General features: G+C 43.6%; 1 protein-coding gene across 1 annotated transcript in view; it reads left to right on the top strand.

Moving 5' to 3' along the window:
- The window catches only part of LOC138505085 (sperm-specific sodium:proton exchanger-like), a 3,031,181-nt gene that overhangs the window by 460,360 nt on the left and 2,558,670 nt on the right, over positions 1–12,151 (top strand). Inside the window, exon 4 of the mRNA XM_069625402.1 lies at positions 8,111–8,276. Within this exon, the coding sequence (XP_069481503.1) occupies positions 8,111–8,276 (166 nt within the window). The remainder of the gene's footprint in view (positions 1–8,110; positions 8,277–12,151) is intronic.

The following is a 12,151-nucleotide window of genomic DNA, read 5'->3' as shown; positions in this document are numbered from 1 at the left end:
GCCCTACCACTAGTTCATTTGCTTTCTACAGGGCTCAAGAAACGTGTTTGGGTACTTTTTCTTTCTCCCAAGCCAGGTAAAGAATCAGCCCAGGCGGACATCAGCACTGCCAGTTTCCCAGGTCTCAGGTAGACACACGTGGCTCTACAGGTCGTTAAGTGCTCAAGTTCCAAACACATTTATTTAATCAGTGCCAGAGCCTTTGATATGCTTGATAGTACATTTCTAACTGGAAGAGCTCGCAAAGCACCAGTTACCTTGCACATCTGTGATAGTGAGCAACACAAAGCACCCATGTAATGATGTGTTTACATTATAAACACATCATTAAATGGCTGCTTTATATCCATGATGTCTACTAGCTTGACATGCAATAAAATAAAGTTGCTTTAAGTCACTAACCAAATGTTTTCAACATCATGAATAACAGTGAGCTGGAGTACACTCACTGAAAGTACAGTGGGGTTAACTCGATTTTTGGGATTTATAGTTTACCATTCAGGGAGTGAAAATTAAAGCCACAATTATATTCTTTTGGCTTAACGTCTTGCTGTAATAATTTACATTTGGTCATGTTGCGTTATTATGCAATTTATGTTTTTTGTAAGTGAACTCCATAAGATGGCATTACTGTCTGTAGGCCTTGAAATCCAATCTATTTGTACTGAGAAAAGCTTGGAAGGTATGTGGTCAAATTTGCAGAGTGGATTAAAATCCCTGCTTCATTGTTCAGCGAAGGTTTGTGATCCTGGTCCCCGCAACCCCCATATGTCCGGCATCTCACTTCCACCTTTTTGGATGCAGCCAGAGTACCACTAGTTCCTTTTTTCCACTTCCACCACTGCTTTCACCCCCCAATGTGATTAGCGTTCACGGCTGAGTTGGCTGTGATGCGTGTTATGCCAGAGATGCAGATTCTTGACTGCCTAGGAAGAAACCTATCGGGCAATCAAGACTGCTCACCTGGGATTCCTAGGTGAGAAGTAATGTAAGCAAGTTCTGTACTGCTAACACTTGCTTACTCACACTCTCTCTGCAGGCAATACATCAGTCTCAATCTATAGTAGTTTCTAGGCTCCAGAATTTTTTTTAAATGAAGCTGTATATGTAGCATGAACTTACAAGTTATTTTATGGCAGAATAATTTCCACAAGTGTAATAAAATGGTTAAAGGCAAGCCAGACAACTTTGATCTACAACTTTTTTGGTCTACGGGTCTGATTTTATGTATGCATTGGGTCTATGTTGGGTATGCTTTACTCTCTTGCAGAGCAGAACACACATTTTTACTCTCTTGAAATTGCATTTACTCTCTAATTTGAGAAATCGTGGTAAAATACTCCCACCTCAAAATCTTATCTGGAGCACTATGTATATGTGTCTGCGTATGGTGGATGTACAGTGCATGCTTGAGAGTAAAGTGTCTCTTTAGTGCGCAGGTGCACGATTGCCTGGCTGTGTGTTAACGTTGCCTTGGTCACGGCTAAAGTCTTATATCAGCCAGAGCTGTTCAGTGCGGGCAAGGTACCTATATGAAGGCTATTAGCAAAATTCACCTAGCCGAACGGCAGCGCATGTGTCCAGTTACAGGCACCTGAGATCTCAGTGTAAATTAACCACTATTGTATGTGGTGGTGGTAGTAGGGGTTATTTTGTTCATAAATACCAAATTTTTTTAGGACATGAAAGCGGGCATCGTAATATCATTACATCATGGCCCTCGTAATGATGCAAGGTTTCACAGGTTTATGCATATATTAGGACAAATAGTATTCCGGGGCGCACATGTCCGCATTGCGAATCCCTGAGGTCTTTGTATAGGCCAACCATTGTAGTGCGCAGAGGCAGTAAGAATAGCTATGGTAGGATCTGCCCAATTTACAAAACATGAAGACAATCATAGTTATGTCATTCAAACAGAGCCCCCATGAATTTTGCAGGTTTAGACACACATTGAGACAAATAATGTTGCGCAACGCCCATGTCCAGTTATAGAAACCTGAGATCTATGCAAAGGTCAAGCACTGTAGTCAGCGGGGGCAGTAAGGGTCACCTTGTTAGTATGTGTCTGGTTTCTAAGCCATAATGCCGAATACAATTCTATCATTACTATTAGGGAGAATTCTCATTGTATGGCTAATTTCCCTTACCTAGTGAGCCCCCCAGCAGCTTTGCTGTATTTCTGGAGTTTATTTTTCCACTTGGTAAGAGTGTACGTCTTTTTCCCACTCTTACCTGTATTTTGCTGTGTGTATTTCATCTGTTTTTGTGATTGTGGACTCTGGAGTACACCACTTCAGTAGCCCCCTCCTTTTGTGTTACACAGCACCTTCAGTGCAGTGACACAGGGTTGTCTTTTAGACTTCCCACCGACTCCATTTCTGAGGCTGTCTACTGTCCCCCAGAAAAGGGTAAAATTGCCATTAACTTTACTTAGTTATTTTACCACAGATCCAGTACACCCCATCTTACATGGAATACTGGAAAGGGTTAATCCTTAGCTCTTTTTATCTGTACCTTCTAGAGCATTGTTTCGCTCTTCTAACATTTAGACTTGGCTGGTGGCAGTGGTACCTACCCTAACTTTTCTACTGCGATTATACTATATAAACGTGGTATTGTTTTAGGCTATTATATTAGCCTCGAACTTAAACCAACTTGACCAAATACTTTTTCTTTTGGCTCCGGTCAGGTTTATTCGCCATTTCTTTTTGTTAAAGTCCTTCTTGTGTTTTACTTTGCGCGGCAAACCAGGTTTGCCTTCTTTGTTCACTGTCTTTTGGCAGGCTTCTGCCAAGAAGCGCTCCACTAGGCGCCTGGGTGTCTAGGTGGACTGAATGTGAGGGAGGGGTGTAGTCACCCCCTGCACAGGGTATCCTAGGAAACCCAAGTCGCACTTTGCCATGATTGGCTGAGGTGGTTGTCCGAGCCGGACAACCCCCCCTGCTGCGTGATTGACAGCCAGGCTGTGTGAATGGGGGATTTTTGCATAAAAGGCAGGTCTCTTGGGCTAGAAGTCAGAGTCACCACTGGAACTACAAGGAACCGAAGAAAAGCGGAGAAGAAGTCGGCTGCTGCAACTATCACGTCCCGGTGAAGCCCTGCTGCAGTCCTAAGCTATCTACCCTTCGACGACCAGAGAAGATCCAGTGCGGAGTCTTCTTCCCTTGAGCCTGGTGGGGATAACCAGCTCATCTTCTACAGCCAGAGGATCCTCTTCTTGGTCGAAATCGCTGCACACTGCTGTAGTGGTCCGGATAGCCATCTGGAAAGCCTCTCCTGTTTTTAAGGAGCGCACCTTTTATTCACCGTTGCTGCTGCCGGCTTCAGCCCTGTGTGGTGCAGACCCCTCGAGACGTCCTCCGTACCGAAGCTCCAGGAACCTTGGGTCTGCAGGAAACTATCAGGAACAACTGCTGTGGCACCAGCTTCTTCATTGAATAAGGTACTGTGTTCTGCTCGAGGAATTTGGGTGAATCCCTTTTCTTCGCCTCCAAGGCTTGCCCTTGTCTTCCCTCCTTCTTATAACTTTTGCTTCCTCTGTTGACAATATCTAAGTACTCCTGGCTATGTTGAATCGTGAACTATCCGACTGTGTGATCCTCAACAACAGGAACCCGATTCCACTTGACACTGGCTCCGGCCTATTGACTCTTGAATTTCTGTCTAAAAGTGTTCTCTGATTCTGTCTGCCTTGACAAAAATATTGCCTATGATGTTTGCCCCCAACTCTCTGGGTATCGCAGGTGCTAAGTGTGTTTTTGCCCCGATAACATTTGTTGCCGCGGATACGCATTTCTTTAGTAAGACCGAACTGTCATTACTGTCAAAAAGTGATCGCAAGTTTATTCCCGGTAATCTCTTTTGTTTCACAACACCGGTCCGCTAAAACACAGGGTGATGGGGCCTCTAGGGGACCCTCGCGTATGGAAACAAGGCACAATCACCACACACAAACTGATACGCCAGACACGAGGTTCACTTCCCAAAAGTTAGGGTTTATTGCAAAGCAAATAGTCTCAGTTGACCAATGGGTTTCACGTCCCGCAACGTGCGTCTCCAGATCCCGAGGGACACAAGAGAGCGAGTATTATACAACAGTTACATATATACAAAACGAACATCTCACTATCAGTAATGACATGTTCAATACCACCCATAATATATTTCCTTTGAAATGGATTTGATGATTGACATTTGTGACAAATATGACACCTTCAGACATTCATTTAGCAACAGTTTGCAATCTGCAGACTTGCAGACATGAGTCTTTGTTTTAGGGAACACACTGCTCTTGTTCTTTCAAGCAAGCTGCGTGCAGCGGAGAGACACATTCCAGGCCTTGCTATCTTCTAGTTTCTATTTGTGTGCTAGGGTTCAACTCGCTCTATAGGGCTCAGTGAAGGGGGGGCTGTAAAAGAGAGCATAATTCAAGCCATTAATTGTTCGTTCCTACCATTTCTACCGCATTAGTGAGACTAGCTGGCACCTGCGTAGTGATTAAATGCCTTGTTGCTTACTTCCAAGGACTTGTGAGGAAGGAGACTTGGCATTGCTGTCTGGATTGCCTGCGTTGTGTTTCAACATGTATCTTGTGGCCTTGCTCTATGAATGAGCAACAATGAAAAAGCGGAATAGAATAAGCTTACAGCAAAGCAGTTTGAACAGAAAGCAAGAAGCGAAAATTAGACAAAATGGCGAATTCTATTCCATCAAAATGGATGCACTTTGGTCATGCTCATGAGTCTGTACTACTGATGCTGAGCACATGATGTGGTTGGTTTTCGGCCAACAAAATACATTGCCTATGCTATGGGAGGGTAATTTCTAGACTCACAAGGGTACTTACCTTGAAGTTATACCGTACAAAGTGAATTGGTTAGTTGTATATTTTACGTGTGGTTTTGAATTAATATGAGTGTCGTGTTTTTAACAAATGGTTTAAAAATACATGTACTTATATTTTTTACCTGAAACCTTGAGTCAGTGTTTGCTTAAGTCACAGTAATTGAGGTCCCTTTGTGTAATCTCTGCTACTGCTCATATACTCTTGAGATAAGCCTGGCTGCTCAGCTGCTGCTACCACTTTAACATAGTAGTACAGGCTTGTACCAAAGGTAAAACTTTTATTGCCACCTGTAGTCTTAATTGTGTGTAGTGGTCCCTAAGGGCACTGCACAGGATTCTGCTTAACAATTACAAACAAGATCCACGTGATAATGCAGAATGCTAAAGGCTTTTCCATACAAAAAGACAAAAATTAGTACGGTCTGCTAGTTATTTCAATAGAGAGAAATAGATCTCAGGTGTTGCAGAGGCTGTGCCCCATATATTCTGGATGACATTACTTACTGGTGATTCCCGGTTGTGGTACATGGGGTACGTGCTGGATAGAAGACCCCTATAGGACAAGTATAGTATGGAAGCCGAATGTAGTATGGTTAGAAACTAACCAATGATAGGCTACTGCATGATCAAGAGTCCTATAGTTGTGTAGCCAATTAGACGTTGTATATTTAGTGACGTTCATATTGACATATTTCAGGGACGGGCTTAGTTACCCCACCTGATGTTAAGAAGCCTATCACTTTATTTCACTGCCCAAACGAGTATGGATCGTATACCTAGATGATCCGTTTAGACCCTATCACATTCACCCATTTAAGTTTTGCCATGTAGGATGATGTTAGTGATACGCAGGTTAACGTCATTAATGACGAATATTTACTATAAAAGTGATTTTTTTTTAATGAAATGCTTTGAGACGTCTGCTGATGTCCGTTGTACTCCCTGTTTAAGATAATTGATATTAAAACAGTTATCCTTTTGCCAACTACCTGAGTTGTTTTGATTATTGTTGTTTGAATAACATTCTGCATCCACATCTATCTCAAGGGTATTGCTATCTCATCTTAAAGGGCTGGAAGGTCCAGTTCACCTTCAGGAAGGCCGACAATATGTAGGTTCTTTCTCCCTCCTATTACTATTTTAAAAAATTTCAGAGTGTTTCTGGAGAGCTTTGACCGTATTTTCTAGGATGCCATCTCTGTTTGTGATGTCCTCCCTGTCATTAACCCTGCTCTCCACTTCAGACATTCTTGTGTCAATATCCATTTTTTGTCTAACCGTTGCAGTTTATTATTTGTTCCTTCCATAAATGGCTTTAAGGTTCTGATTTCTGTTAATATGGCGACCATGGCAGGGTCTATAGCCTCTTCATTGGTTGGCGAGTCACTTTTGGCCCTCTTTAAAGTGGTACACTCATTACTGGGTTTATCTTAGAGGTGTCCATAATGTATCTTGGAGATGTGTTAGGAGTTATTGAGTCGCCAGATTTTGAAAGATGTTTAAAGGAATCGGCGCTGGCCTGCAAACACATCTCATGATGACATAATGTTTAGTATACTTCTGTAAAAAATACATCCATCATGTAGCTTGATGCGTTTTTCCCTTCATAAAATGTGTTCAAATACTTGATAATCCACAATGCTTTAGCTGAAACGTTTTAGCTCTTCAAAAAATCAAATCAAAACATCCAGACTTGTAGGAACATTGTTTTATAATGTCATTAATGAATGTCTTAAGTTTTTATATTAATTGAAGCAGTTTATATTTGAGAGTACGTTACCTTTGCCCCTCTTCTCCCCTGCTGACCTGATTTCTCTCTTGGCACTGTGAATCTGGACACCCTCTGTCCTTCGGGCCCAGGTACCTGCTCACCCTGCCTCCCTCCTGCACTGCCTCCAGGTCTCCCATTGCACTGGGTTCTGTATCTGTACCCATACAGTCCCCCACTCTTCTTCAGCACTTATCAGATATACCCTATCTGACTAATCTTGCACTTGCCACTTGTTGGCTGCACTACCACCTTTTCATTGCATGTATTTATTTATTTAACGTATTCTTTATTCTTTTCTCTCGTCTGTTCTGCACTTTCCACTTCTCCTCCTTCCATGCACTTCCCCCTTTTTCCCTTCTCCATGCACTTGCGCGTTCTTAATGTCACTGGACCTAGTACGATTGTTGTTTTTATTTTTTGTTCTCCCTTGTTCCCCTCCCTTTGCTTGGTCGTGCTCTGAAACACTTTTGTAGGAGCGCGATATAAATAAAATATCATATTATATCACACCTTTAAGGGAGCCGTGTTGTGAGGAAACCGACTTCCATAGATTTTGCCTTGTGCATGTTGTGCGAGAGCCGACCAGCTGACAGGGAATTCGTCTGCTCGTTAATTATGTAGTGCTGCTGCACAGGCCCTGCTGCTTCACTTTCTCTGTGCTTCAGGTCGTGACAATGCCCAGCCGATGCAGGAACCTCGCCACATCCCCTATGCCTCCAGAAGTATTCCACGTTACTTTGGGGTGTGTAATTTAACTTCTAAGCGTGAAAAAGATGTTTCAAACGGGTGCGGTGTGAGAAGCTGAGAGCTAGCCCACCACCCCTACGGCGCCAAGCCACGCCCCGACTTCTGACTTGCCATTCTGTGGAGGCTTCCTCTCTGTACTTGGAGTGAGAAGCGAAGGACTTCATGAACTGTCTTTTCTGCAATTATTTCCCTCACAATAAGATTTCTTGAACTCGGAAGCTGAACACAGTGTTATGAAAATGGTTTATTTGAGCCTATGCATCTCTTTGATAGGCTCTAATGTCACCGAATACTGTTTGTTAATGTACATCAAGCATGTGAAACTATTAAAGATATAGTTTTGGAGAAGCAAACGTTTGCATACCTGTAACTGTACTTCGTGAACGTTGATATCATGTCTGCTACTCTTACCTTATTAGGCTCATCTCATGGTTAGCACTCTGTTGCATTATTAGAATCTGAAGATCTCCCATGGTTGCAGAGCTTCGACTCTAACGCCATGATTTTTGTCAGTTCAAAGACCTAAATATGTGCATGGGACATTGAAAATAATACAGTTTTGCCTTCATTTGTTGTGCCAAATCTTTACAGCCTGTTTGCGAGTAATATTACAAGCATGTGAATTTATGAAAGTTGAAGAAAGTTAAACACTTTAGTTACAGGCTAGCGTATTTCTTTTAAAGCATGCTTAAGTTATCTATGTCGTATTATTTCACTGTTATTATTGTTTGCCCATTTTCACAGATTCTTCTTCTTGCAATTCCTGGATTTCTGTGTAATGTTGCTTTAAATGGATTGTTAGCTGTTAAAGTGTTCAACTACAGATTTGGTTGGTATGACGGTATGATATTTGGAGCCATTATCAGTACAACGGATCCCATCATCTCATCAACTTCCACCAAAGATATAGGTATGTCGGATGTTTTACATATTTAATTTTAGACATTAATCAGTAATATATAAAAACCAATCCATAGAAATATGTATTTTATTTACTCCTATTTCTTAAACACTTTTTCATAACCAAGTTTAGGAAACTGCCTTTGTCTTGCATTGGGGTGGGGGAAGAAGGGAAATGCTACTCAATCAGTGGCCTGCTAATATTACAGATGGGCTGAAGTGCAAATGAATGCACTCATTAAAGCCAGGTGACGCAGAGCTTAATTTGTGCCGGTCTTTGCCGGTGGGCAACACAGCACTCTTTTTTGGGCACGGGAACATTGGGCGGGCCGGCGCACATGTAATTGTTTTGTTTGTTTCAGTTCCACTTCGATCGTAAATCATTGTGATTTCATTTGTGATCTCTATCTCATGCTCTGAGTCTGCTTGCAGTTGCAGGTTGTAGGCCATGGCTGGCTGGGCCTGGGACTACAGCACAACAAACAGCCAATGAAAACCAACATTCTGTTGTTCCTATGTGTTAGGGAGAATTCTCATAAATGGTTGATTTCCCTTACCTAGCTGGATTTCTAGGATTTATTTTTTTCACCTGAGTGTGAGCCTTTTTTTCCCACTCTTACATGTGTTTTGATATGTGTATTTCTACCTTCTGTGTGATCGTGGGCACTGGAGCCTCACCTACTCCATGTGCACCACTTTTTGTTTGTGTTACACAGCACCTTCAGTGCAGTGACAAAGGATTGTCTTTGAGACTTCCCTCTGACTCAGTATTTTCTAGGGCTGACTACTGTCCCCCAGAAACAGGTTAAGTTGCCATTAACTTTATATAGTCACTTTAAACTGCAGACCATGTACACCCCATCTTACATGGAGTACTGGAAAGGGTTAATTCTTATCCCTTTTTGTCTGTACCTCTTGGAGCCTTGTTTCTCTCCCTTAACATTAAGACTTGGCTGGTGGCAGTGGTATCTACCCTAACTTTTCTACCGCGGTTATCTTACATAACGTGGTAATGTTGTAGGCTATTATATTAGCCTCGAACATAAAACCCGCTTGACCATATAAGTTTTATTTCGGTTCTGGCTGGGTTTAGTCTGCATTTCTTTTTGTTAAAGTCTTTCTCATGTTTTTCTCTGCGCGCCAAACCGGGGATGACTCCTTTGTTCGCTGTCTTTTCGCGGGCTTCTGCACAGAAGTCCTCCTTAAGGCGCCTGATAGTCTAGGTAGGCAGGATGTGAGGGAGGGATCTTCGGACCCCTGCCATGGGTTCCCTTGGTAACCCAAGTCGCACTATTGTCTGATTGGCTAAGGGGACTGGCCTTGCCAGGCCAGCCACCCTGCTGTGTGTTTGACAGCCAGGCTGTATGAATGGGGAAAGCTGCATAAAAAGCAGGTCTCTGGGACTGGAAGAGCAGAGTCGCCACTGGAACGAAAGAACCAACGAGGAACTGGAAGAAGAGGACCCCTACAACGACTGAACTGCCCGGTGGAGCCCTGCTGCAGGTCAGAATCTCCAAATCCGACAACAGAGAAGATCCTCCAGGAAACTTCTTCCCTTGAGCTGGTGGGACCAACCAGTTCGGCCAAACTACAAGCCAGGACCCCTCCTCTGGTCGAATTCGCTGTACAGAGCTACAGTGGGCCGGATAGCCAGGAAGGTCGGACCCTGCTTGGGTTTTAAGGAGCGCACCTTTTATTTGTTGTTTGGCGCCGCTGCTGGTTTCTTCCCTGAGTAGTGCAGGTCCCTCCAGTCTTCTTACTTCTGATCAGTCCGACAGTCGCTTCAGGAACCGTGAGCCTGCAGGAACTACCAGGATTGTCTGCCTCAGCTACAACCCCCTCTCCGTTTTAAGGTACTGTGCAAATCCAGTTGTGCGTTTCGCTCAGCTGCGGTGAAAGTGTTTGAAATCTTTCTCCAATCCGAGGGCTTGTTCTTCTCTTCTCTTTGAACTATCTTTTCTACTAACCAACCTCGTCCGGAATCTGTGCCACGAACTTTTCAAACTACCCTGAACTGTGCGATCTTGAGCAAAAGACTTTTGACCTATTGACTTTGGCCCTAAGCCTTTTTTTTGTCAAAATATTTTTATTGAAACATCGTACAAACATGAAATTCATTGTGTAACATATAATAGAAGTAAAAAACCAACCATAACAGATAATCAACGCTTCGACATTTCATTTTCTTTGTTACAATTCATCCGTTCTAAATAACTTCATCATTATAACGCTCACAAAGGAAGGGTTGACTGAGCATAACTTAAAAACTATAGAGAAAAAAAAAAGTCCCACAGTACCCATTAGTGCGATCAACAGTTTTAACATCTATAAATGCAACATAAGGTCAGACTTCTGCGTGTGCAGTGTTCAATGTCCATATCTAGATTTTGTCATGGTTTCAGAAGGTATTTAATCAGTTTTGGTTGAAAAAACATGTGCTCCTTTTCAGCTACGTGTTCCAGGAATGGTCCCCAGATTCTATAGAACCTGGATGTCTTGCCTTCTATTGTGGCCGTTAACTTCTCCATACCAAGTAGCTGCCAGATCTTCACCCACCAGTAGGCTATGTGGGGGCCATCTGTGTCTTTCCAGAACCGGGCTCGGGTGAGATGGGCTGCCATAAGCAAATGAGTCATCAGATCCACTCTAGGACCTGACTGCGGATATGACCCATCCTCTGGAGTATCGCCCAGCAGCATTAAAAGTGGGTCCATGGGGAGGAGAACTCCACAGATGTCCTTAATCCTTGATCTAATTTCAAGCCAGAAAGACTCAATGATTGGGCAATAGCACCATAGATGGCCCCGGTCCTCCCTCCGCATCCATGCAAGCAAGTGTCGGGGTAGTCAGGCTTAATCGCATGTAGTTTCTGGGGGGAAAAGTACCATCAAAAACATATTTTAAGCGCACATTCTCTTACTGTTGTACACCTAGATGATTTATGAGATCTGCCCCAGATCCTTTGCCAGGACTCCTGGGCAATGTCTATCCCCAGATCCTTCTCCCATACTAGCATGTAGGGCAATTTCTCATCCATCGAGTCCTCTTCTAGGGTAACACATGGCTATCCTGTGGGTATGTTGGCCCTCCACAGCCGTTAGCTCCAACCCTGTAAGGGGCCTAGTGGCTGCCCTTTTAACATTTGGGTTAGTTATCCAGTGGCGAAGCTGAATATATCTAAACCTTTTGGTTTCTGGGAGATTGAATTTCTCTTTGCATTGGGCAAAAGTCAGGGGGGAGTTGTCCACATAGAGTTCGCCCAGCCTCAGGCGATTCTCCCTTGACCAGAGCAAGTATGAGATGGATTGAAACCCTGGATTAAAGGCCGGGTTCTGCGTTATGGGGGACAGTGGGCCAGGCCCGGCGAAAACCCTTTCTGCGCACAGGATCTATCCCAGGAACGAAGTGCAGTTTTTGTGGAGGGAAGGAGGGATCCTCTATAGGTACGCACCTCCCGTGGGAGAAAGGGCAGATGGCCCAGGGGTATCTCAGTAGAATGCTGCTCGATGTCCTGCCACTTAGGGGGTTCTGTTGGATGGGACCAGCTCAGAATGACCGTTAGCTGAGCAGCACAATAGTATCTAGAGACCGAGGGGAGTCCCAAGCCACCTGTCAGTCTCCCTCGGGTTAGGAGCCTACGTTGGATTCGCAGAGTTTTGTGCTGCCAGACAAAGCGGCCTATTTCTTTCTGAAGATCTAAAAGGTCTTGGTCCGGGATCAGTATGGGAAGTGCCTGGAATGTATATAAAAGCCTAGGGAGCAAGACCATTTTAATAGCGCTGATGCGCCCAACCAAGATATTTCTTGTGATGACCACCTCCGTAAGGATTCTTTAGCTTCTTTCAATAAGATGGGAACGTTGGCCTTTAGCAGACCCGCAAAGGT

Source organism: Ambystoma mexicanum, chromosome 11, assembly GCF_040938575.1.
Source record: "Ambystoma mexicanum isolate Mex_15411 chromosome 11, UKY_AmexF1_1, whole genome shotgun sequence".
NCBI lineage: Eukaryota > Metazoa > Chordata > Amphibia > Caudata > Ambystomatidae > Ambystoma > Ambystoma mexicanum.
The sequence above is the reverse complement of the archived record's forward strand: the minus strand, read 5'-3'. Positions and strand labels throughout refer to the sequence as shown.